This window comes from Xenia sp. Carnegie-2017, unplaced genomic scaffold (assembly GCF_021976095.1).
Source record: "Xenia sp. Carnegie-2017 unplaced genomic scaffold, XeniaSp_v1 HiC_scaffold_1, whole genome shotgun sequence".
Classification (NCBI taxonomy): Eukaryota; Metazoa; Cnidaria; class Anthozoa; order Malacalcyonacea; family Xeniidae; genus Xenia; species Xenia sp. Carnegie-2017.
In genome coordinates, this window is record NW_025813402.1 from 9,095,762 (window position 1) to 9,123,489 (window position 27,728).

The window sequence follows — 27,728 nt, forward strand, 5'->3', positions numbered from 1 at the left end:
GTTTTCCTGTAGATGGACGCCTCGTTATTTGCAATGTTATTTTTCGTCGCCTGTTATTTTCGTTCAGTGTGTTTTTGTTTCGTTCAGTTTCTACTTTTGATGCATGTATTGTTTTCGTCACGTGATGCATTCAATGATTTCTTTATCTCATACCTTTGTTGTTTTTTTTCACGTGATGCATTCAATGTATTCTTCACGTGATGCACTCACTAATTTCTTCACGTGATGCATGCATTGTTTTCTTCACGTGATGCACTCATTGATTTCTTCACGTTATGCACTCATTGTTTTCTTCACGTGATGCCTTTATTGATTTCTTCACTTGATGCATTCATTGATTTCTTCACTTCATGCTTATGATAAATTTATCGATTTCTTCATTTGATATGTTCACTGTTTTCAGGGGATTTTGTTATTTCAACGCTGTCGCAATTGCGGCCAGATTACTTCGCTTGCGAATGTCCGTTGAAAAGGTTCTCGTTATTGATTGGGTAAGTGTACAGTCACGTGCGCCAGATTGTGTTTGTCACCTGTATCAACTTGCTAAATAAACATGGAAGTCGAACAGCATTGATATGCACGTGACTATGATATTTCCCAGTAAATTCTTGTCTTTGATTAATCATAAGAACGTATTCAAATGAGCACGTAACTCTGAGTTTTATTTACCACGCTAACGTATCAATTGTGATTTTTTCTTATCAAGGATATTCACCATGGCAACGGCACGCAGCAGATGTTCTATGATGATCCCCACGTACTCTTCATATCCATACATCGTCATGACGACGGTACTTTTTTTCCTGGGACTGGAAAACCGGAAGAGGTATGTCGAATGAGCGACAACGCATTGGGCATTTAGATTTATTACAACCATTGCACACACTGTACCTGCTGAACTGTTTACATCCCAAAAATTGAGCATGGTGCATTATAAAACAATGTGCACAGACCGTACCCTGCTAATCCCTATGCATCTCGAATGCTAAGCATGTGCGATGTATTATTCATGGCCGGTTGCACGAAGCGTGGATAGCGTTATCCATTGGATAGCAAAAATTTTTAAACTTGTAAAAAAGGTGTTTCTATTTTTCTTAAAACAAAGAAATTTTGTTATCTTTGAAACGATATTTTATTTAAGTGATTGCACGGTTCAAATCGTATGTTTTTCTCTCGTAAGAGATTTTATGAACGTTTAAAAAAAATCATAGTGGATAACGCTATCCTGGCTTCGTGCAACCGGCCCCTCATGATCTTACTAGTCAACTATTACTATTTTCAGTGCGGTGCTGGCGTTGGAGTTGGTTACAATGTTAATATTGCTTGGAATGGTGGTCTTGGTAAGTTGTTATTTCACGAGACTTCTATAGGGGTTTGCTTTGTATAGGGAATTCGACTCACTCCCTTCTTTATTCCTATTTATCTTCCTTATTTTTTCAATTTTCCATGTTTGCTTCCAACATCGAGTGAAGATAGAATTTGGTCAAGGGATAAGCTTCATGTCTTTCTGTACTTCGTTGGCATTCATTGCCTCATATCAAGTGCAACTACGTTAAAATTAAACTGCTCCACTAAAAAAAACAAAACCTTGTTTCACGAACTGGAAGTTTGTGTGTGTGTTTCAAAATATTTGTGCGCTCGAGCTTCCCTTTTTGCAGCGACCTTTTCACGAAACATCGATGTTTTAGAAATTTGCACCGTGAAACGAGTTTAGATTGGCTAGCACCTATCGTGCTGCAAGTTGATTTCTGTTGTGACTCCGTAGTTTACAAAACTAGTTTTACAACCTTTATTGTATCAATTAACTGTGGATTTCGCACCGTTGTGTTAATAGCTACAGCTCACAAGCTTCGGCTTTGAAATATAGTCTTTTCTTTCACAGATCCCATGATTGGAGATACTGAATATCTTGCCGCGTTTCGGTAAGTTAGTTTTTTCAAAGAAGTCTCGCAATTATGTCTCCGGTGGATACAATTTAACCTGTAGTTAAAGTTATGAATTGCAATGTTATTACTTAAGGCAATATCGATACAACAGGGGCCGGTTGCGCGAAGCTTGGATAGCGTTATCCATTGGATAGTACATTTTTTAAGCTTGTGGAAAAAGGTGTTTATATTTTCGTTACGACAAAGAAATTTTGTAATCTTTAGAAGCAATATTTTATTTCAGTGATTGCTCACTTCACACCTTATATTTTTCCTTTTTAAGAAGTTTTTTAACCGTTTAAAAAAACTTGCTATCCAATGGATAACGCTATCCATGCTTCGTGCCATCGGCACCTGATACAAGTTGAAAGTTAAAGCTATTTGCATAGATTTTTAACTGGCGTTATTCCATTGTTACTAAATTTCATTAGCATTTGCTCAATAGCTAAACGCGAACCTAAGTAAAGAATGCATTCTCCTACTTTTGACTTTGAGGAATAGTGTTCCATTAACCATTGAACTGACTACCTAACTGGAATGCTACCTTCAGATAAAGATGCTTAAATACCTGCATGAAGGCAAGTTTGAAGGAAATTCCTTCACTTCACGTCGTAATGAACTTTCTTTTTACCCAACGTATAAATATTTGGGATACTTATTTTGCTGACTTCAAATTTTGACGATTAGTATCATTCCAGGCACACTCTGTTCAATGCGTTTAAGCCTTTTATTTCCCAATTGAAACTACGTTGTTTATTCCATACGTTTTATTTCAATTCATCAGGACAGTGGTAATGCCTTTGGCTCGAGAATTTGCTCCCGACATTGTACTTGTCTCCGCTGGTTTCGATGCTGCAGGAGGACACAGTCCTCAGTTGGGGGGATACAATGTTTCTGCTGCATGTAAGTATTTCGTATTTCATAGCACTTTCATAATTGATGCAACGCGCTGTGCTCCTAATACTGATAGGACATTGAGCGACAAGCCTTGCGATTATTGTCCTTTTGCTTGGGAGATTTATTTACAGGGGCGCGCTTAAGATGGGGGCGGGGATGTTGAGCGGGTGTAACACTCCCCATAACTTCTGAAATATGTCTAAAAAGTCGGTCCAAATGTTGTTACTGAACGAAAAAAGTCGGATCCGTTTGGGAAAATAACAGGATAGTTTTGATTAAAACATCGCACATCATATGAAGCACACAAAAAGCAGGGAATTAAATATTCCGTATTTCGAAATTTTCAAAAACGTTGTGCATTTTAATGTTTCCTTTCGTGGTCGTGTGTCATGTAGCAAGTCCCGAGAAAGAAAAATATTCAATTAGAAGAAGGCTCTACCACTCGACCACTACAGCTTACATTAAAATGTTCACTATCATTGAATTTTACTAGCATTTCAGATGCGCTACTTGTCAAAGATGCGTTGCTTTATTGATTTCAATTAAATAAAGTGGCTGTTCAGATCACTAGCTTTTAGAGTTGCAAAAAGGCTTTTTGGCAAAAAACAAAACCGTTACTTAAATAAACGATTGCCAAATCACTTTAAATCACACACATTGATTTCAATTACATCTCAACTGTTTGGGAAAAAATGGTCAGGCGCTGAATAGTGTGCTGTCTGTAGTGTGAACTATAAAATTGCGTGAAATCTAATTTAAATGTCCCACAGCATTATAGCCCTGTCAGTCTCATTGCATAATGACTAAATGGATGTGGATTGTAACTACTAGAGCTCCAAATTTCAGTGAACATTAACCTGAGCTGCTGCAACTTGTGAATGTATATTCTTTGCCAATAAATGTACATACGTACTTTTCTTATGACAATTGAACAGCGAACTGCCATTGCCTGTTGCTCTTTTTTTCCATACTTATAATCATATTTTGTTCAAACATGCAACTTTGTCTTTTAATAACTCACGCGTGTATGTTCCTCTTTTAGGCTATGCATACATGACTCGACAGCTGATGAAAGTTGCCAATGGTCAAATTCTCTTGGCCTTAGAAGGAGGGTTAGTCGCGCTTGTGATGTTTTCATAATATTCTTACGTCATGTTTAGACACGTGACAAGATCTTGTGAACGTAAGAAGTATAAAAAATTACAAAAGTTTTCGGACGTTTTTTTCAGAATTTTATGTTGACGTAAAACACACGTCAATACCAGAAAATAGACCAGGATAAGGGTCTTGATAAAATGTGTTATGTAGCCAGTACAAACACAGATAACCATCTTTTTCTTTTATAAAACAACAATAATGCGAAACAGATAAATTTAAAACAAACGTTTTAATTTTTCCTCTTACCTGTAGTCATGATTGATTTGCAAATTCTCTTTGATCAATTTAATTGATTGATCGGTATGCCCAGGGTAATGCTAACTCAGCTATTCTTGGCTTGCCAGCTACGTCATAGCCGCCATGGCGGATGATTTTAACAAAGGATTTTCCTTATTTACAATGCAAATTTCATCCAACAGGACGAGCATTCCATTGTTTTCTTACTCCCAGGAGAATGGTTGCAAGCCACCAATAGACCAATCAGTGCACGCGTTTTATTGTTGTTATTTTGTAAACGATATTTAAGGCCTGTTTCAAACGTCGAGCTCTACTTGAGCCGAACGGGTTTGAAACAAAAGATAATGAGCAATTTTATCCGTTTTCTTTTGTCTTTAATGCGTTCGACGCATGTAAAGTTCGACGTTCGAAACAGCCCTAACCCATATGTTCACAACGACGAAACAAAATGACATTCAATTCACAAAAAATTATCCAGTGAAGAGTTAAAACACGACAATGGGCAGTTTCGTTAAGATAATTCATGTATAAATTGCTAATTAGAATGAACGTGACAAGTTACATAAGTGCTATCCTATATTCGTATTATTGATTATCTATAAAACCACGTCACGTGGGTTATTATGGAATGGTTGATTTCATATGGTAAAATGCATCTTTTCCATGTCTTACCTTTGAAACACGCGTGGTAATGTCGAATTTTCTCGTTCTTAGATATTCTCTACCTTCATTGTGTGACTCTGCCGAGGCCTGCATGCGTGCGTTGCTTGGAGATGAAGTAAGTTCCACCAATCATGTAATGTGGACTATTTTTAATCAAAGCTTGGGAAGGAGGAAATGTGGTTACTGGGTACGGTTAAGTTCCTCTTACTTTGTCAGTTATCGCATTTCCTCTGTTTAGACTTCTCGGGGATTTTTTTCTACTTTTAAGTGGAGATTATTACAAAAGAGAGTGGAACTGAGTAAATTTTCTGGCAAAATTGCTAATGCGTATAAATTAATGTAACACACGCTTCAATAAGTACCCAATCCAGTACGTAAGTGCATTTTGAAAAAAAATATGTTCATAATATATTACTTCTGAAATTTTGACTCCAGGCAGGTGACTTTATTGATTTGTGCATTAGTAAATTTCAAACGAGTAAATCTTTACATCAGCGAACAAAACTTAATCAGCATTTGTATATTGTTATGATTTATTTAATGAAATAAATGGAAGGAGGATGGTACTTCAAGTGGGGGTTTACTAAAAGGAGGGTTAAAAGGGCTGGGGGTTGAATACAGAAAATATGGGATTTGCAGTCGATTTAAGCCTAGTTCACATATAGTTGTAATTGTTGTAATTCTGTCGGCGATGAAGGTTTACAGCAATTACAACTATATATGAACGCGCGTTGTACTTGTTGTAATCGCAGACAAATCGGGAGCTCTGCAGAAGTTGAACTTTTACAACAATTACAACAGTCGCCGACAAAGAATGCCATGTGTACGCTTGTCGGCGATGGCATTCATCTTTTCTTTCGATTTCTTGTACGATAAAGGATCAAAATCCTTTGACCAAACCTTGCCATTGAGAAAGCTTGTCTCAAAAACCTAACCCGGGCGTATTTTATCAAATGTAGTCGATGAGAAGCCACATGTGAATTTGATATTAGTATGCAAATATCACTTGAATTACAACAATTACAACTATATGTGAACGTGTAGTGCTGTAAATCGGTTGAAATATATTGCCGATCAAATTACACCAATTACAACTACATGTGAACGTGTAGTGTTGTAATTCGGTTGAAATGTATCGCCAATGAAATTACAACAATTACAACTACATGTGAACGTGTAGTGTTGTAAATCGGTTGAAATATATCGCCAATGAAATTACAACAATTACAACTATATGTGAACGTGTAGTGTTGTAAATCGGTTGAAATATATCGCCGATCAAATTACACCAATTACAACTATATGTGAACGTGTAGTGTTGTAAATCGGTTGAAATATATCGCCGATCAAATTACACCAATTACAACTACATGTGAACGTGTAGTGTTGTAATTCGGTTGAAATGTATCGCCAATGAAATTACAACAATTACAACTATATGTGAACGTGTAGTGTTGTAAATCGGTTGAAATATATCGCCGATCAAATTACACCAATTACAACTATATGTGAACGTGTAGTGTTGTAAATCGGTTGAAATATATCGCCGATCAAATTACACCAATTACAACTATATGTGAACGTGTAGTGTTGTAAATCGGTTGAAATGTATCGCCAATGAAATTACAACAATTACAACTATATGTGAACGTGTAGTGTTGTAAATCGGTTGAAATGTATCGCCAATGAAATTACACCAATTACAACTATATGTGAACGTGTAGTGTTGTAAATCGGTTGAAATGTATTGCCGATATAATTACAACAATTACAACTATATGTGAACGTGTAGTGTTGTAAATCGGTTGAAATATATCGCCGATATAATTACAACAATTACAAGTATATGTGAACTAGGCTTTAATAAAATGAGGAAGCGAAATAATTGGGCGATTTCAGCGAGAAGTACTTCCACATCGCGAGGGCAACGTAAAGGTTGTCCATGGAACGTACTCTCCAATAACTTCAGTTGAAATATAATCACTTCATTGCAACAGATCCCGCCCTTGGCTGAAGAACATTTAAGAAATCGGCCAAACAGAAACGCGACTCTGTCTTTGGAACGAACACTGGCTGTTCACGCCAAATACTGGACGTCGTTGAAACGTTCCCAAAATCAGGTTCAATGCTCCATTCTCGAAGCAAGGATACGCGAAAAGGAAGAAGCGGAGACAGTGACGGCACTAACGTCGCTATCGCTGCAAGTCGCTAATGGTAGTGTTAAGTAAGTGTTTATTTTTGTATTTGATCTTGAAGGAAATTTAGTACTGTAGTATATGAAATGTAGTAGGTTTTTCACCCCCGCTATGAGACGGATGAAAAACACGGTGGATTTCACGTGTGACATGGGAAACTTTTGCAAAATGGCCACCCTCCCCTCCCATTAGATAAACGCAAACACTTGCTGAAACGGCTTTCAGAAAATTGTTTTGAAAATCAACTGTTGCAATACTGTAGGTGGCTTTATGATGTCTTTTTTCCCTTTTATTTTCGTAATGTTGCTTTCACGTGGCTTTGTTTCTGTATTTCCATTTGTTTCTTTTTTCTGTATTCTCGCTATTGATGTTGACATCTAAAATTCAGACTGAAGCTTGACAGAATCTCTGCAGAAGCTTCGGAAAGTTTCCCCATATATGCAAAATCTTTCAAAGTTCATCACGGATATATTGGTCCGAACATCCTAGTATTAACTGCCTAGTTAAATTCTCACAAGGCGGTCGAGCAACAAATATTGAAACGGGTACATCCATCCCCTTGCATTCATGTCTAAAACATGTTTATGAGTATTTTGCATGTGACTCTGGTATCTATTGCCTCTTGTGTCTCATGTATCTTTTGTCTCAGCTATCTTGTATCTCTGAATCTCTGATATCTTTTGTCTCAGCTATCTTGTATCTCCTGTATCTTTTGTCTCAGCTATCTTGTGTCTCATGTATCTTTTGTCTCAGCTATCTTGTATCTCTGATATCTTTTGTCTCAGCTATCTTGTATCTCTGATATCTTTTGTCTCAGCTATCTTGTATCTCATGTATCTTTTGTCTCAGCTATCTTGATCTCTGATATCTTTTGTCTCAGCTATCTTGTATCTCATGTATCTTTTGTCTCAGCTATCTTGTATCTCATGTATCTTTTGTCTCAGCTATCTTGTATCTCTGATATCTTTTGTCTCAGCTATCTTGTATCTCTGATATCTTTTGTCTCAGCTATCTTGTATCTTATCTTTTGTCTCAGCCATCTTGTATCTCCGATATCTTTTGTCTCAGCTATCTTGTGTCTCATGTATCTTTTGTCTCAGCTATCTTGTATCTCATGTATCTTTTGTCTCAGCTATCTTGTATCTCTGATATCTTTTGTCTCAGCTATCTTGTATCTCTGATATCTTTTGTCTCAGCTATCTTGTATCTCCGATATCTTTTGTCTCAGCCATCTTGTATCTCCGATATCTTTTGTCTCAGCTATCTTGTGTCTCATGTATCTTTTGTCTCAGCTATCTTGTATCTCTGATATCTTTTGTCTCAGCTATCTTGTACCTCTGATATCTTTTGTCTCAGCTATCTTGTATCTCATGTATCTTTTGTCTCAGCTATCTTGTATCTCTGATATCTTTTGTCTCAGCTATCTTGTATCTCTGATATCTTTTGTCTCAGCTATCTTGTATCTCTATCTTTGTCTCAGCCATCTTGTATCTCGATATCTTTTGTCTCAGCTATCTTGTGTCTCATGTATCTTTTGTCTCAGCTATCTTGTATCTCATGTATCTTTTGTCTCAGCTATCTTGTATCTCTGATATCTTTTGTCTCAGCTATCTTGTATCTCTGATATCTTTTGTCTCAGCTATCTTGTATCTGATATCTTTTGTCTCAGCCATCTTGTATCTCATATCTTTTGTCTCAGCTATCTTGTGTCTCATGTATCTTTTGTCTCAGCTATCTTGTATCTCTGATATCTTTTGTCTCAGCTATCTTGTATCTCTGATATCTTTTGTCTCAGCTATCTTGTATCTCATGTATCTTTTGTCTCAGCTATCTTGTATCTCTGATATCTTTTGTCTCAGCTCTCTTGTATCTCCGATATCTTTTGTCTCAGTTATCTTGTGTCTCCGATATCTTTTGTCTCAGCTATCTTGTATCTCTGATATCTTTTGTCTCAGCTATCTTGTATCTCCTGTATCTTTTGTCTCAGCTATCTTGTGTCTCCGATATCTTTTGTCTCAGCTATCTTGTGTCTCCGATATCTTTTGTCTCAGCTATCTTGTATCTCCAATATCTTTTGTCTCAGCTATCTTGTGTCTCCGGTATGTTTTGTCTCAGCTATCTTGTATCTCCAATATCTTTTGTCTCAGCTATCTTGTATCTCCAATATCTTTTGTCTCAGCTATCTTGTGTCTCCGGTATGTTTTGTCTCAGCTATCTTGTATCTCCAATATCTTTTGTCTCAGCTATCTTGTGTCTCCGATATCTTTTGTCTCAGCTATCTTGTGTGTCCGGTATGTTTTGTCTCAGCTATCTTGTATCTCCAATATCTTTTGTCTCAGCTATCTTGTGTGTCTGATATCTTTTGTCTCAGCTATCTTGTGTGTCCGGTATGTTTTGTCTCAGCTATCTTGTATCTCCAATATCTTTTGTCTCAGCTATCTTGTGTGTCCGGTATGTTTTGTCTCAGCTATCTTGTATCGCCGTTATCTTTTGTCACCTGTATATCTTCTCGGGTAACTGGACTCTGAATATAAAGCCTCGGTCACACTGCACCCGATAACGATCCGATAACGATGCAAAAAATCGCTCGTTATTCAAACTCTTATTCAAACTCTGTCGTCATAGTTTATCGTAATCGTTATCGTTGAACAGTGTGACCGAGGCTTAAATCTGAATTTTTGTAATTATTCAGCAATGAAATTTTTTTGTGCAGAACACCATAGCAAAGTCTTCTATCTATTCAGGGGCTCCGACGTCACAATGGAAGACATGGAAACGTGAAAGTCATGATGCTAGCAAGATCGATCCACGAGGATCTAAAAACCCGACATCATCGCTCCTCGCTCTGCTGGATCTCCAATCGTTGGCAGACCCAGAAAAAGTCTTCGATATTGTGTTAATTGCTTATATACTGTACTTGGCGACAATCTGAGAATATTTTCGTTCGAAACCTTTTTGTTTGCATATAATTTTAACGAATATCTAAAATTTGCGGGGAGCATGGATTTCAGGTCTGGCAATACGACCAGCGTACAACGTAATCAGTGGACATTCCGGAAATGTGGCCGGAAACTAATTCGATACCTTGGGCTCGCAACAACAAAAATTACGTGAAAGGGGCTTGCCTGACATCAGCTGCTTCTAGAGTTGATGCGTTGTGACTCGACTACACCGTTTGCAAACGTCGTAGCAAGGAAAATGCGGTCTATAGAAACGTATTTTGACGGATCCAAACCTGTTCAGTTTGACAATTTGAGCGTCGTGTCGCTCGCATGATCATTGTTGAAGAATTGAACCAGCAGATAGAAATTTAGTACAATTGATGAATGTAAATTACTATTGTATATATTATGCAGTTATTAAAGAAAAAATTTTTGTAGAAAAAATTGTAGTAGTTGAACGAAGGGCATCATAACACTTGGAACAGAAGCGATGAAAACGCACGGAACAGAGCGATGTTAAACCACATATATTCGCGATATTATACATGGGACATTTCATGTAAATTGAAAATAATAGAGTAATGTTCATGTCCTGAAGGGAACATGAACGATCCGATGCTTTTGTTGTATCGTAGTGTGAAATGCTCAATCTCAATTTGTCAGAGGGGCGTCGCGACGATCATGAGACGGGACTAGCGTGTATCCATCTTTTTGTTTCATTTTTAGAGAAGATCGACTTTGTGAGGTCGTTTTCTTTTTTCCAGCTTTATTACTACTTTCCTCGTCAGAGGAACTCTCACTGGGAGGATAGCCACAAGATGCGCGTCTTTGTAACTTTAAATGTTCCTCGAGCGTACTCGGCCTCTGCTTCGGAGGTTTTTTCTTCTTGAAATTTGGTCTATGCAGCCACGTTCGCCACCTGCAGCAGAGGACACACCGGACAAGCAACGTCAAAATCAAACTGAATAACATGTAGATTTCACTGAACTGTATTTATAATAGTAGAAGCTACTTTTAGGCAAAGAGCCTACACATATATGTTTATCAATGTAGATCATCCAAGTAAGTGGAGTCATGGGAAGGAGTGTTGTTGTTGCTAGTGTTGGTGGTGGTGGTGGTTGTGTTGGTGGTAGTGTTTGTGGTGGTGCTGTTGTTGGTGGTAGTGTTGGTGGTGGTGGTGGTGGTGGTGGTAGTAGTGTTGGTGGTGGTGGTGGTAGTAGTGGTGGTGGTGGTATTGACTGACTTTTTGACAATCTCAGCGGTAGTCAAATGACCCTGAAGATTACTACCTTTAAGGTTGTAAAAACGTCAGTCCACACCAACACCAACAGTCTTTCTCAGGATTTTACTAACATGGACATGTAACGTTACTCTCGAGTTCCAACCATCAACTTTATGCCTACACTTGAAAGTACACGTGTATCTGGAAGTAAAGTCTAGCATGCATGTTGGTACACTGTTGAATTGAATTTACTTATGAGCCGTGCGTTTGCGTGTGTATATTTGAGGCCAATAATTGGGACTGCTTAAATTCCTGGTCTTCTTTATCGGGAAGTAGCATTCCTGTTTCATTCAATTCAACTAGTTACCAACAGTACTAGTTACGCGTTTATTATTCGAAAAGTGCTGATGTATGCAAGTGCTGAACATGTTCTCGAGCTGAAAGCGATAATACAATTCAAGCGAGCGCTAAGGCTTCTACGTCATACAGTGGAACTAAGTTTAACTGTGGTATAGCATACCTGTTGTTTTTCTTCAGGTGTTTTGTTGCGCTTGCAATACAAACAAATGACACCAGAACAGCAGCAGTAATAGATGCAATGACCAACGATGTGTTCTTGACTTTAGGAACTACCCTTCTCTGACCATACCTAGAACCCAGTCGCCGAAAAACTCTGTATCGCCTTTTTTTCGTTATGGTACCATTTTTCCCTCCACAAATTATGATACCTCGGTTCCAATCTCCTCCAATGAACATCGTTCCATCTTGTAAAAGATTCGTTGAATAAGTACTCATATGGGGAGGGGGGGTGGGGTGTAAATAATCATCCGTTACAGTACGTTTACAATAGTTACAATAAAACTTAAACAAAATGCAGCATTTTTAACCTGGAGCGTCACTTCTGGCTTTTGATAGGAGATAAACATGATTGGTTTTCCCACGAACGCTTGTGGCGTTGCACATTTTGTGTGTTGACTATCCTTGAGAATTAATCGTCCTCTGTCTTCGTACATTTTCATCCTCTCGATGAAACCTTTTTGGCCGCAGTCGCAACGAAAAGGGTTCGAACTTATCTTTCTAAACCAATCCAAGAAATGAAGTACAATAATCAAATCAAAAAATATTCGCAGTTGTTCGCAAGGAAAGGTAGAAAGCGACAGCACAACGGGATTTTTTCAACGTTGTTTCTCGATGACAATAAAACCAAAAGGTTCGATATGAACATATACTTTTGAAATGCACTTACATCTCTCGTAGTAGAGGGTTATGCTTAAAAACTTTGCTTGGCAAAATGGTTATTTTATTTTCACTCAAGTCCCTGTAAATATAACGATGAAGATTATCTTAGTTGAGATGATCTCGATTTAGAAGTTTAACACGATAGAACGTTTCAAAAAAAGGCGCAATTTTTAACTTACAGATATTCGAGATTCTTGTATTGCTTCAATCTTTTTGGATTCACTCTTTCGATCGAGTTTCCTCTTAGAATTCTTCAACGAATGATAAGAAACGTATTTTCAATTCAGCTTGTTAAACTTTTGCGTGCCTGTCAGTCCCATAAGCTGCCTTCAAAATTCAAAATACTAAAGAGAGTGAGAATATCTTACAGTCTTTTTACGTTGTTGGCGAACTTCACCACGGGAACAATTTTCAAGTTTGCTTTTGGACATGCTACGATGCTGTTGTCTTGATAACATTTACAACCAGGTGGACAAGACTTATGGACGACAAACACTTTACTTGCAACTGCATAATACGAAAGATGGCATATGAGAATAAGTATTCTCATATTTATTAGTAGTTATCTTTAATTTCTTTCAACATTCTTATCGCTCTACGAAGGTTCTTACAGGTTTTTCCCACCAATATTTCATTAATTAGCTCGAAATTGATAATTACCTATAATTTATGCGTCATAAATGTCTGATAAATTCAATTAAGCGTCACTTTACTCGGATGTGTTGCGAAATTTTTTAAAATAGTCGTCATTTACCTTGCGAAAAATACGATTTTTCATGAAAAAAAACCTTTACTGCAACGACAAATGCGTCGTACATACCCGTTAGATAACCAGCAAGATTTTGAAATGACGTCACTTCCCTCGATACCAGGTTCCGAGAGATCGTCACTGCGCAACCTTTTAGCTAGAAGCAGGTAGGAGAGTGTTGGATATGGTCGGATTTGTCACCGCTTTCGTTGAAAATAATCAGTTTCACCTGTCGTGCCAATAACTTCTGTATTACGAAAGGTTATTTTCATCAGGAACCTTTCTATAAATTGTGTGCAAGAAGATTTGTGCCCTACGTCGTTCATTTGTAAACACGTCGTTGCTATATGATTAGCTGGAGCTGAACATGGGAGACTATTACGATATCCTAGGCGTTACAACGGATGCCACAGAACAAGATATAAAAAAAGCGTAAGTAACTATGTAGATGAGCACTATGTTTTGCTTTTACAACGCTCTTTCATTTGTCGGCGTGTTTCGCTTTCGTTTATTGAGATTCGTTCATTGTCTATTCTGTAAAACCTGTTAAAGTCCACTAGCTTGGAGTTATGTATGGTAACGATATCGTTTCTTTTTTCTGTTGATTACCCGAGTAATCATGTGCCTTTATGCTACTGGCATTTAAATTTGCTTGAGAAATTCTAACTGGCACCTATAAATGGACCAAGTGCAAACAAAAAAATATTTAGATTTATAATTAAGTTTACCAAACATTCCTGCTAAATTACTTCAGACATTAGGTGTATCATATTTGATCTCACTTGCCTGTTTGCGATGAATGCCAATACATCAAAAAGGATAAAAAGCCACTGACCCTATAGACTAATGAATGACCTTTAATATTTAATATGATATGCACTACTAAATTGCCTCTGTTTTCTAAATTACTTGGAAATTTCTTTAAATAAAAATGTTAACATTGTACAAGTTTCAGAACAGTGGCCATTTATGGTTCGATATCAATTTCCAAATATTACTTTGCAACTCAAAGTCCTATCATTTATTGTAGGATGTGAATTTGATGATGATAATTTATTATTTATTGAAATCGCAATTGAATGATGTCTGGAAAAAGAAAATTTTGCACCTTCTTACAGAATATATATGAACGATTTGAAAGTACTTTGTGTAGTGTGAACATTCACTGCATTAATGAGGATGATAGAATTGCCTGGCAAAATAGGAATTCGTTAAAAAAAATTTTATTGCCCAAAAAGATCTCTTAAAAGTCCATTGATACGATGAAGTTGATGAAAATTCATTTAGTTGAGAAGCAATTAGTCTGATGATGTCTCAATTTAACAGTGAGACTTTTCTTGGAATAATGTCAAAAGGCATCGCAAAATCGGTGGGGGTCTTATAAAAGTTCTGTGGTGCAATCATGTTTGTATAAACAATCACGTCAAATGCATTTATATCATGACTTGTGTTTGGAATTCAGTTATTGCTGCTTACAAAGCATTTCGACATAAGTAATATGCATGATTGAGCAAATCTGTATGATAGAATACTTTGAGCAGAAATCTGATCAACAGAAATGAGGTATTTCAATAGGAATGTGATCAACAGAATTTTGGTATTTCATTAAATTCGATCACAGTTCATTTGAATTACACAAGTGATGTATGTCCAAAACAAGCATTTGAAAAAGGAACATGGTTGGTCTGTTATCATTGTAGCTGGAAAGCACAGATACTACTTTTTTTTCTTTGTATAGTTATCGAAAACTCGCCCTGAAATGGCATCCGGACAAAAATCCTGACGACAAAGAAAATGCATCAAAGATGTTCCAAGATATATCCGAAGCCTATGAAATTTTATCAGACGGTTTGTAATGTATTTTTCCATTCGAATACTGCTAGTTTTTCATTTGTCCTCATGATCTGACCAACCTACAAATTGGTGTAAGGCTCCCTTTTGTTCTCTCAGGTGAAAAAAGAGCAATTTATGACAAATATGGTAAAGATGGTTTGAAAGGTAAGCTGAATGTGCGCTCTTTGGTGTGTTATGGTTGGTTTGCAGTGTGCAAATTTTTGAAGTCGATACTCACTTAAATAGACTCATCTTACTAGCTATACACCGCTACTCCTGTGAAATTAACTTATTTTTACCGCGCTCTGTGCATGGTGCTGTGCAAACTACGGAGGTTTCGCCTTCGGATCACTGTTCGGCTGTTTCACATTGCGGCTCCGGTCGAAAAAACTCCGGCGACTGATCCGGTTCAACAAGCTTCGGCTCCGATAGAAAGTTTCCTTTTTTTTACAATTCGTGGAATTTCAAAACAACAAAGAATTTTTCATGTGAAAATGAAAGCCCTTTTTCTTTTGGTTTTATATTGTGCGAAGTGAATTGTCAAATTTTTCGCGCCGGGCATCCCTCTACGACGTTTTGGTTTGAAAGATGAAACAGTGCTGTACGTTGTAGAGCGCAGATGAAATATGACCGAAATTTCTTATTAAACTCAGTAAAAGCTAGCTTGCCGATGTTTCTGTAAAATTATCTAGTTGTCAATTAAATCAGGCGTCATGCTGTCTGATGTATGGAAAATACTTTACTGCTATAGAAAATTTTACTTGAAACTTAACTAAAATCCCTTCACCCGAGATTTTGCTTGTACCCTCCAAACTCCGGTAGGCTGCACTAACTCTGCTTCTAAAATAAGAAGTTGATTGATGCGACCATTTATATGTGTCAGTAACTCTGGTTTTTGTCATATTCTAGGCCATGCATCAGGTGGAAATGTTCCAGGTGGATTTCAAGGATTCCACTTTAGTAGTGCAGAAGAAATTTTCAGGTATTTTGACTCTCTTCGTGGGTAAGAGAATTGGGAATGGGGTCTGTGTACCTGGCCACTTAATGACCGACAAACCTAGCTTCTAACAACTTTAACGAGACCCAACTCCATCACTTGTGCGAAGAAAATCCAACACTATTGCTGAGAACGTACTTAGCTCCTGCGACTTAAATTCATGTTCACTGCTCCGAACACGTAAACTGGACGAATCACTAAAACGTCACAAACCACTAATATCGATGCGGCCTAAAGTATGATTTGGATCGCTTACTTGCAGTCTTTAGAAGTACGTGTGTAGTTGACCGACGTACGTAATGCAAACGTTTGCGAACAAATGACAACACAAACTGCAATCCACTGAAGCTTTTATTAAAAGGCGAAAAACTCTTCAAATACCCGGCAACTGTACACATATTAATGTCCTTCGACGTGAAATCACTGTTCACTTGATCCTGCACTGATTTGCACTAGAACTCGTATTACAAGCACCAAGTACTCAGATAGCAACTCTCACTACCCACATAGAAGACATCATGCAGTTCCTGGAGCTTTTACTCACCTCGACTCACTTCCAGTACAACGGTTCTCTTACAAACTATTGCACGAAACTGCAATCGGTTTCTTGGTTGCTGAAATTGTCATTGCTACCTTTTTCATTGTGCTACGTAGACGACACAACATCAGTACTTTATGTAGATGATGACATAAATACTCACATCAACAAACAGGACATGCAGCCATATGCAATTTACCAAGGGCATCAAAGCAAATGGAACTCTTCTCTTGACTGTTTGGTAAAAACATAGCAAGCAAGAAAGTACCAAGTACGAGCCCCCAGTCTATCGAAAACCAACATACACGATAACAAGATCAATCATCTTACAACCCTACATCAAACAAAGCAAGAACATTAGCAAGACGTGCACAACTCATATGTTGCTCAGTCAGATTTAGTGGACGCTTTACACAACTAAAGCAACTATCTAAAACACGTTTTTGACAAGAACTAATACAATCCGATTTCATAAAGCGCACCTCTTGCGAAGACAATGAACATAACGCAACAAACCACCAACCAGAGCAACATCAACCACACCTTATATTCTTAGGTATCTTACGACCATACAACATACCTATTGCACAATAACTGATTGTGTGATTTAAGATAGACGTTTTACTGTGACAAATAGAAATGAGGAATTTTGATTGAGCTTAGTAGTAACTTTGCTTGAACCAAATTTCGTTATATTTTATTCGTCAAGATGTTTGATGAACAACATATGTAGCCAAGAAGCTCAGATTATTTCATCCATGTTAAAATTCAATTATTGTGGTCAATGTGAGTTTTGAGAATGTTATCAAAATTAGAAAGAAAGTTTAGTGTCATTTTCTTGATTAAAATGTAAGGTTTTTCAAAACGTGTCATTAATTAAGTTTGTAATGACTGATTGATGAGGAAAGTTGTTTGTGAAGCCAAGCATTTATGGACCTTGAATAACCGTCTTATTATATAATATGTACATTCTTCACATCGAAAATGTTTGCACCGGTTGCACTTAAGGCTATTTTCCTCTCCGTGGAATTTCAAGCGCGTAATAGCTGATACCGCGCGTGATTGGTAGATGATGTCGTCATTTTTTGACAACCAATCATATTGCAAATTTGATTTCGCGCGCGGAAAATTTCGCCTGGTAGAAAACGGGCTTTAAAGAATGTAAAATAGAGTGACCTGGTCGTTCGTTGTTTATCTTTGGACACTTTTACCTACGTATGTTTTCGTTTGTTTGCGTATAGGAATTTCTTTGGTGGAGATTTGTTCAGTAATTTCTTTCGCGATCCTTTTGCTGACATGGACGAAATGAGGAATGGAGGTGGAAGAAGAAGAGGTAATTTGCAGTTCCATATCTTTTGTGTTTTCGTGTAATGTAGTGTGCCATTTGAAACACGTTCTCTTTGTTCTGCCATTAACGCAAATCCCCTATAACCCCCGCGCTTCTGGGATTTTCCCATCTGAAATCAATGGTGTATACAGCAGGGATTTTTTACCGGATTGCTTTGCTTTGTCAGCAGCTGAAGCTCAACGGTTACAAACCAATCAATGATTATTCAGCGCAGCTTTTATTTTTAACGATCAATTAAGAATTTACTAATACAGCTAGAAGTATGTTGTCAATGTAGCTAGAAAATAGAAATCACAATCCAGCCGATAGCGTTATCATTTATCATCGTTGCAATTTTTGAGCCATCAGCCGGACCCCTATAAATTCACCACTGTTTGGAATAAGACACATGAGTGCCTTTGAGTAAGTGATTCTTCAAACCATCCTTTTTTTGCCATACGTAGTATCCATGTTTTTCAAACGACGTGAAGTAATATTAATTTTGTGAGTTTGGTTAAGGACTCGGAAGTTCCATTGAAAGAGAGAATTTTATTCAGTTTTTATGTTGTTGTTTTTTAAGTCTTCTCTACGCGTGTACTCACTATTTTAGGAAGCAGAAGTCGCTCAACACACACAAACAACATACGTGATTTAACTGGCGATTTCTTTGATGGCGACGGCGGACTTCTTGGCTTCAGAGGTGGCTTTGGAGATGCTTTTGGAGGTGACTTTGGATTTAGTAGCTCGTTTGGTGAAAGGTACGTGTTTTGTGCAGGAATGGGTTTATTTTGGGGCGTACCCTTCCTATAGCCTTTGTTTGAGGGATACATGAGGGGTACAGAAGATTTTTCCTTACTAGATACAGATGTACCAGACATGGGTAGACAGATTATTGGGAATATGTTTATGTTGTCTAGTTGTTAGAGTTGGAGGGGGACACCCCATCCCGGAACGACCACGGACAGCCTGGCTCAAACGTACGCCACTGCCCAGGTGTTTTACCTGAATTTTTGTTTCCTTCATACCTTCTTCTCCCGGTTGAAAACCAAGTTTTTCTTGGAGCCTACTTACGAACAGTGTTATCTCTAAAAAGCACGACAAGCCGTTTTATTTTGTTTTTTTCAACATTTGTCATTTGTGTGTGTGTGTTTTTTCAGTTTTGGTAGCGGTTTTGGCGGCCTGACAGGTAATCGTATTTGGTATACAATAATTTTTTTCTTTTTCAGTCTGAATTTCAGATGTTTTAACGTCTTTGTAGGAAATGTCCGATCTGTAAGTACTTCTACAACAGTGAAGAACGGAAAGAGAGTTGTCAAAACAAAGTGAGTGCGGTAAACGATTGACTCCATAATATCACTGCGTGAGTAGATAAAGTAGATAGATACATATAGATTAACTTTATTGAAACACAGTGGCGGATCTAGGGTACGTCAAAATAAATTACTGCAACACATTTTGGCGTGTATTTACATTTCTAAGTACCTTAGAGGAAAATCCATTGGTAAAATTGTTTTAATCTAGAAATTCAAAACCAATAGTGTTTTTCTGAAGGTACTTTGAATTTAAAATTGAGCAGCTATAATCTATTTTGACGAACGCTGGATCCGCCTCTGTTTAAACACATTAGCCTTTTCATCAAATGCTCATTTCCAAAAGGGATGTGTGATCTATTTAAAATTCAGAAACTACTATGTACCAATTAATGATTTTTTAATCAAGCTTACAATAAAATTTACGAATATCATTCTAATTACGTATTAGGTTAGGGTCGATGAGGAATGATTCGTATATCTTTCAAGATGTTGACTTCCAAATTTCTTGAGGTGTATCTGGCTCCGCAATTTAGATCCACCATATCCAAAATTTTTTTAGGAATTCAGATTTCTGCCTTTTAGTTCAAGGTTTTGTTTTCGAGTCCCATAGATTATAATCATGAATGGTATTCACATTTTGGAAAACTTCGCTCGATCTTTAAAAAGCTATGCAGTTGACTATCTATTAAAGACAGTAGACTTTATAGTAAAGCAAACTACAAGAGGAGAGGCTTATAGTTACAGTAGGCTGGGCAAGAAGTCTGGGGGTATTAGTTTTCTTCATCCTCTTCTCCCAACAAAGTTTGTCGTAACAACTATGCAGCTTAAAAGGGGCAATGCTATTGCATTCGCAAATTTTCTGTCAATAAGAAAGACGTTGCTTTAAAAAACTGTCGGAAATCGTTCAATTACTAGGACGATTATTTTAAAAGACACGTGAGAAAAGCATGGTAAGCAATATGGGCATGGGACTATGTCATTGGTGTTTAAAGTCCGGTAGCCCAATCTCTCATGAATAGAATGTGCAATATACTTTTCTTGTAACCTACAAAGGGAGCCAAATCAATAATTTTCATTCGACGCATTCACCATCTTCAATGGAGTAACTTGAAATTGTAGAAACGTAAGAAAAGTGTAGTGTAGAATTTCAAGATTTTATGTGCGCAGTAAGGGTGCGCGCAACATGATACTGCTTGTCAGGTCTGACATGCAATTTTTCCAACGACGTTTTATGGCTTGTTGTCTGTGCCCTGTTAACGGTCCCCCACCCAACTGAGTCCACCACTGAAAAATAACATATTTTCATCATCTTCAGGATTGTCGAAAACGGGAAGGAGACCGTCGAAGAGAAAACGGACGGAGTGGTGACATTTAAAAGCATAAATGGCGTCGAGCAAGACTTGCCCAGGCTTACGTCAAAATAATTGTCGATGTCATATAGTGCTTAATAGCTCAAGTTTGCAACTGTAAATTATTTTAGAATCCTTATTATTAACCGGATGTTTTGTTCTTTCGTAAAATCTCAATGTACCACACTAATGCTTGTTAATAGTTCAATTAATATATACATTAAGAAGAAGACTCAGTTTTCATTTTTGAATGTTCTTTACTTGAAACGACCTTCAAAAACTTAAGCGCTGTTCTCCGATGAGGATTAAAGAAATGCAAAGGGCGGAAAATTTGCAGCGAAAAAGGTGAAGCTTTCTTTTCTTTGAACGAAAAGATTTTCACTGTCAAGAACATGCATTTCAGCGAATACTTCTGCAAAAAGTGCCGAACGTTTTGTCAGTGATGTGTTATATCAAAGGCTGTTTTGTCAAAGTGAAATTTATTAGCACGCACTAAAAACTGGCGACTTTGAATTCCGTCAGACTGGGAACAAGACAGCAAGTTAAGAATGGGAGCATTAGTTGTTCCCACGGTACATCTATATCTATCGAAAGTTAAGTCGTTATTGACTTGTGGATTTGCTGAAGTAAGAAAAAAATATTCTTCAACTACTTTAACTGAGTAAGAAATATAAATCTAAAAGAATACACATTTCCAAAATACGAAAGTTTCTCAGAGTAAAGGCTAAAGTTTTCACAAAGAACTCGGATATTGGTCGTACCTTATCCGGAAACTGTCGTCACTCGCCGGAATCCACATATTTCCGACAAAATTACGTGGCACATGTGACGCGCCCTCGCTCCACAAGTCGAAACCTGTACGGCTGTTGTTCAAATTTTGTTCCTTGAAAGAAAAACTAAAGCTTGTGTAATCTTTGAATTGTGCTCGCTACGCAAAGCCACGTATCAACAGAGTATCTTCTGCGTATTTTGATTTATAATAGAACAAAATAAAGTCGCGATATTCGCTCGTATAGTTCGACTTTCACTATGGGAGCCTTCGCTAGCTTGTTCAAAGGCTTATTCGGAAAGAAGGAAATGCGAATACTAATGGTCGGTTTAGATGCGGCTGGTAAAACGACAATTCTTTATAAGCTAAAGCTAGGGGAAATTGTAACAACTATTCCAACTATAGGTAAGCAGCATATAATACACACTGTCTTTATTCAATCAATGAAAATACTCAATCTAAATAATACCAGAATACTCGTCGCCATGTTTAAAAACTTTAGTGATGAACTGTAACGAAATAGATTGCTTTTCATTCAATCCGTCGTATTTTTTTTCAGGATTCAACGTGGAAACTGTCGAATACAAAAACATAAGCTTTACAGTTTGGGATGTCGGTGGACAAGATAAAATCAGACCACTTTGGAGGCACTATTTTCAGAACACTCAAGGTCTGCGAATGAACTACTTGAAAGCATTTTTACACGGTCTTACTTCATTGAACCTAGGTTTAGTTATAATACGTGTAACTTTGATGTTTTAGGTTTAATCTTCGTCGTCGACAGCAATGACAGGGAGAGAGTCGGGGAAGCGAGAGAGGAGTTGATGCGAATGCTAAACGAAGACGAGCTTAGGGATGCTGTTCTGTTGGTTTTCGCCAACAAACAGGTAAGCTGCCGTCGGTGTACGCAATAGTTTTTCTTTTTTTATGTGATGCGAGTGTCACAACGCTGACTTGTATGTACAGCGTAACGGGAAGTATTTATAACTAAACTTCTTCGTTCGGTGGTTGCAACGCTTTATTTTACAAGCCATTAAGTGGAGGACCTTGCTACTTCCTTTTATAACAGTTTGGTAAAACTTATCAAGTTGTCTTTTACACGTTCTTTCCCTTTTCTTTTCACAGTTCAATTAAACAGTTGCTAGTTCAACGAGGACTTACGTAATCTATATGTTGTGTTTTAAGTGTACAGAAACATTAAAATCTTTTCGGTGGTAGTTTCTACATAATTTCTTTAGTCTTCAGCGACGAGACTTAGAGCAGCTGACTTAAAACTTCAGATTTTGGGTGAATTTTTGTCATAATGAGCAGCAAATATTTTACATTCTGCCTCACTCTGCTGGAGATACATTTTGAAAAAAAAACATTTTCATTGCGAAATACTGTGTTCTTACAATACAAATAATCAGATCCAAAATGAGTTGAACTATTGAGTGATTTCAAACGATTTATTTGAAATATTAAATTGTGGGATTACGTCTGCGAAACAACTTCCTTTCAAGCTGCTACACAATGGAACTGAATAATTTTTGTTTGTTAGCTTATTTCAAAACCGAATCTATCACTGCTTGTTCTTTGGGTAGAAGCTTGTTCCTATCAGGGGCATCAAAATAAGCTGGCAACCAGCTGAACTTTGAGGGCCATGTTACCAAGGAAGAACCAGGAATCTCAATCACAGCTGTCTAATTTCTTGCCTTTAATAAACACAGGAAAATTTTTAAAAAATCCAACATCGTTATTCATTGTGGAATTTATGTAATTCCCATGTTGAATAACAATAATGCTAAAGTGTAATCCATTCATGGATATAGAATGATTATGGATTTTACATTACATGATAATAGAGTTTAGGGAAAATTTCATATGATTTGCCCACTTCAAACTGTTTAGTAACTCTTGCCTTAAAGCACGAGACTTAATTAAGAAAGGAAAAATGTGATTTATTCATTGAACTGAGTATAAAGTTCTCAAAAGCCACATATTGTGAAAATTTGAAGCCAGCAATTCAACAACTACTTTCTTCGCACATGGCCCCGAAGAAAGTTCATAATGATTGTAAGCTAAAATGTGGGAATTTCCCTTTAAGACTGGCATCATATTTATTCATTTAGTCAAATGTACTTAGCTCACAAAGCGATGAAACATTTTACTTGAATTCCAGGATCTTCCCAATGCCATGAACGCCGCGGAAATTACCGACAAGCTTGGCCTACATTCAATGAAGAATCGCAACTGGTACATCCAAGCAACCTGTGCCACAAGTGGTGATGGTCTCTATGAAGGCCTTGATTGGCTATCAAACCAGCTGAAACAATTAAAGTAGATATTCTTTGGACAGACTTTGTGACAATATTATTTCATCAACTAGAGTAGGATAAGAATGTGATATATAATTCTATGCATGCATGTTCCATTCAGGACGTGGCATCAAATAATGTTGACCACGTTGACGTTGTCTGTTTTTTCATGCCCCGGGCCTGTTGTGTTTGTCTACAGCTTAAGCATGCATAAAATTATGCCATAACATGATTTTTGTGGTCATCAAATGCCAACTTGCTCTGTTTGATATTGAATTATGTTAGTCCTTACATACAACTGATTTTGAAAACTGGGATGCATTGCCCAATTATTTTTATGTATTTTGTTTGCAATTAATACCACATCAATGGATCGCACAGAAGTGAAATTCTTTGTTAATGTTTTATTACTCATATTTTCGGACTGTTGCCCAAACTATAGTTGATGTACAACATTCTATGAAATGGAATGAAATTATTTATTTCAAACATTACACTAGGAAAGATTAAAATATTTTTTGCTTCCTCCCTCGTTCCCTAAATAATAAATTGGGCATGATTTTGTGGAGATCAAGTTGCATGTTTGCCATATAAATATTTATCAATTGTCATTGCGCAAACTATGTTGCATTTGTTTGTGTTGCATCCCAAAACTCAACAATGGCTTCATGGTCAGGTGTCCCATCATAACTCTCCTTCCTTGTGGTGTATTCCTTAGTTAATGGATCATTGCTCCAAAAACAACTGGGTGCTCCTACATTGCATACCCTCCTACTAATCTATGTTTGATCTTCTTCGGAAGAATAAATTGCCTTCATGTTGTATGTCCCTTAAGTGCACGTTTTTTTACCTCGTTTTCACATTTTCCATTTGCTATGGACTGTTGCAAATAGATCGTCTATTTGTGTCCACTTCCTGTGACTTCGCTGTTCCATTTGAGTCCATCTCATTCACACTCATATATTCAGTGTTTTTCCAGCTAATCTTCATTCCTCTACTTTATAAAACATGCCTCCATCTCTCTAGAATAACGTCTACATGCTCCTTATTCTCACTACGCATAACAATTTCATCCTCAAACGTGATAGTCCAAATTGACACTCGTCCAGTTTCGTGTGTTGGTGCAATCCTATATCTACCTTCAATTCATCTGTCATTCCTACAGAACACCGAACAACTGACTTACAGCTTTCTCAAATATCCTGTACTACTCTAGCACACTTCTCTTCCTCTTCAGAGTTTACATACAATCCCATAATTCCTCTCTCGGTATCATATGCTTTCTCCAAATCAACAAACACACAATTCGGCTTTCTTTTAGCATTGTTTTTATTTCTCAGTTGGCAATTTCAAAGTAATATTGCACCGTAACTGCTCTTTCTTGACATGAAATCATCGTGTTGCTCACAAATTCCCACTTCTGCCCCGAATCTAGCTTTTGCAACTTTTTCTCGTAACTTCATAGCGTGATCAAATTTATTTCTTTGTAGTTAGTGCAACACTGCATGTCGTCTTTGTTTTTAAAAACTGGCACCACTAACATACTCCTCCATTCCTCAGACGTTTTCTCACTCTTTACGATGAAACAATATTGTCAAAAACTCAACCAGACACTTCGCCATTAACATGTAAAGGAGATATAGGATGATATTCAGATAAACAGGACCACAAACCGCCTTACTACTTCAGGGCAATCTCAACGTCATCTCTACTAATCTGTGCAACCATTTGGTCTGTAACTGTCACACCCACCACTCATACCTCTCTCTCATTTCCTAATTTATCCACTCATCTATGTACTCTTGCCGTCTTTCTGTCACTTTCTGTCAAAACATTTCCATCCCTGTCTTTGATCACCTCAACCTGCAGCGCATCCTTAGTTACTCTGCATGAACGTTGTAAAAGTTACATACTAAATAGACTATAAAGTAGACACATGGATAAACAAAAAATGACACAAAAGCACACTCAAAGGTAGGAAAGGTTGACACAGGTAAACACAAAAGTGGACAAAAAGGTAGACACGAATGTTGACGCTAAGGTGAAAAAAACGGTAGACATCAAGGTAGACAGAAAGGTAGACTTCAAGATAGACACAAAGCTAGAGAAAAATGTAGACACAAAAGTAAACAAATTTATAAAAAAAAGGTAGACAAAAAAAAAGGCAAAAAGTCACACAAAAAAAGATAGAAAGAAGGAAGGCAAAAGGTGGGAAAATGTAGCCACAAAGGCGGGGATGTTTTGCAAATTTTGGAAGTATGGGAACGCTTTACAAAGTCTGATGGGCATGCCCTATTGTGTAAGGGTTGGTCAGTGGTCTGTAAAGACTAATATGCAAATTATGGCATTTTCAAGTTACTTTTAATTAAAAAATTTTACAACAAGTACAACAAGCAAATTCAAAAAAATATCTTGTAGAGTTTGTGGGTTCTATATAATTAATATTTGCTAACCTAGCCACATAAAACGACATTTCAAAAAGACGACATGAACTACATTTCGAAAAGAGGACATGAACGACATTTAAAAGGATGACATGAACGACATTTCAAACAGACGACATGAGTGACATTTTAAAAAGACGACATGAACAGCATGAGTCGGAAAACCCTTTACAAAGTCTGATGGCATGGTCTATTGTGTAAGGGTGTGGTCACTGCTCTGTTAAAGCCGATATGCAAATTGTGGCATTTTCCCGTTTCTTTCAATTAGAAAATTTTAATCAAAGCACAGTATCATGTAATTGTACAACAAGCAAATTCAAATAAATTATCTTGTTGAGACTATGGTTTCTATATAATTGATATTTGCTAGCCACCATACAATATTACGTAGGGAACAGCGTTCCTTCACGTGTGATTTTTTATAAGGCGACGCCGTTCCCCTTGTAAAAATAGCAGAGGAATGCCATCCCCCGCGTTCTCCTGCAAAGAACATCAGTGGACAAAGATAGACACAAAGGAAGACAAAAAAGGTAGACCAAAAGGTAAACGAAGAAGTAGACGCAAAGAAAGACAAATTGGTAGGCAAAAGATAAACAAAAATGTGGACGAGTTGAAATGAAAACAAAAAGATAGACACAAATAAAGACACGAAGGTAGACACAAATGTGAACAAGAAACTACACGTAAATGTAGGTAGACAAAAAGGTAGAGAAAAGATGAACAAAATGGTAGACAAAAAGCTAGACTCAAAGGTACACAAAAGGAAGACAAACAGATAGACAAACGTTCGGAAAACGTACACAAAAACGTAAAAAAAGTTGATTAAAACGTAAACAAAAAGGTACGCAAAAGATAGACTAAAAGGTAAACTAAAAGGTTGGCGAAAAGAAAGACAAAAGGGTAGACTTAAAGGTAGAGGCAAAGGTAGACGAAAATATAAACACAAAGGTGGACACAAAGGTAAACAAAAAGGTAAAAAAGTAGACACAAAGGTCACAAAGGTAAAAAAAAAGACAAAAAATCCATGGACACAAAGCTCGACGCAAAGATAAAAGAAAAGGTTGAAAACAAGCCACACAAAAGGTTAGACATCAAGGTAGACACAAACGTAGACAAAAAGGTTGATGAAGAGGTGGAAAGAAACTTAGACAAAAAAAGAAACAAAAAGGTAGACACAAAGTAAACCTGTTTTAAAAAGAGGAAAAATAATAACGTAACAGTTCTTAAAAGAAGTGTTTCAAACCAGAACACTAACCCAACAATATATCAGAACTTCGAAATCATACGATATTTGTAATGTTAAGAGAAAGTCAACTTAATCTCTAAATGACGCTTAAAACACGTGATCCTTTAAGTAGACAAATAGAGACAAAAAGATAGACACAAAGGTAATGGCAAAAGAAGACATGAAGATTGACAAAAAGGTAAACAAAAACGTAAACAAAAAAGTAAACCCAAAGGTAGACACAAGGGCATGGATGAATGTAGACAAATAGATAGACACACAGGTAAACAAAAAGGTCAAGAAAAAAATAGACACAAAGATCACAGTGATAGACACAAAGGTAGACCAAATGTTGACACAAAGGTGGACAAAAAAGTAGAGGCAAAAGCAAGCAAAAATGGACAAAAATG

General features: G+C 37.1%; 3 protein-coding genes across 5 annotated transcripts in view; all 3 read left to right on the forward strand.

Annotated features, from left to right (window-relative positions):
- The window catches only part of LOC124435305 (histone deacetylase 4-like), a 30,886-nt gene extending 20,425 nt beyond the window's left edge, over positions 1-10,461 (forward strand). For both annotated transcript variants that reach the window (XM_046985278.1, XM_046985341.1), the window contains 9 exons: positions 404-491; positions 707-826; positions 1,283-1,340; positions 1,883-1,922; positions 2,710-2,828; positions 3,865-3,934; positions 4,932-4,995; positions 6,878-7,104; positions 9,820-10,461. In XM_046985278.1, the coding sequence (XP_046841234.1) occupies positions 404-491; positions 707-826; positions 1,283-1,340; positions 1,883-1,922; positions 2,710-2,828; positions 3,865-3,934; positions 4,932-4,995; positions 6,878-7,104; positions 9,820-9,856 (823 nt within the window). In that variant the 3' untranslated portion in view covers positions 9,857-10,461. The remainder of the gene's footprint in view (positions 1-403; positions 492-706; positions 827-1,282; positions 1,341-1,882; positions 1,923-2,709; positions 2,829-3,864; positions 3,935-4,931; positions 4,996-6,877; positions 7,105-9,819) is intronic.
- A 2,903-nt stretch (positions 10,462-13,364) lies between these two features.
- LOC124451011 (dnaJ homolog subfamily B member 6-like) lies at positions 13,365-20,815 on the forward strand. Of its 2 annotated transcripts, none has more exons than XM_047001676.1 (9): positions 13,365-13,658; positions 14,965-15,074; positions 15,177-15,224; positions 15,969-16,041; positions 17,836-17,927; positions 18,532-18,679; positions 19,079-19,107; positions 19,180-19,243; positions 20,550-20,815. In XM_047001676.1, the coding sequence occupies exons 1-9, from the start codon at positions 13,594-13,596 to the stop codon at positions 20,656-20,658; spliced, it is 738 nt and encodes a 245-aa protein (XP_046857632.1). In that variant the 5' UTR covers positions 13,365-13,593; the 3' UTR covers positions 20,659-20,815. The 2 variants fall into 2 exon arrangements, with proteins under 2 accessions (XP_046857632.1, XP_046857692.1); XM_047001736.1 differs by having other exon boundaries at positions 19,180-19,281; positions 20,550-20,700.
- Positions 20,816-21,398: 583 nt separating this feature from the next.
- LOC124451173 (ADP-ribosylation factor 1-like) lies at positions 21,399-24,038 on the forward strand. The gene is given in 5 exon segments (XM_047001835.1): positions 21,399-21,757; positions 21,912-22,022; positions 22,115-22,239; positions 23,514-23,579; positions 23,581-24,038. Coding segments are annotated over 5 exon segments (528 nt in total). The 5' UTR covers positions 21,399-21,612; the 3' UTR covers positions 23,662-24,038.
- The last annotated feature ends 3,690 nt before the right edge of the window (positions 24,039-27,728 follow it).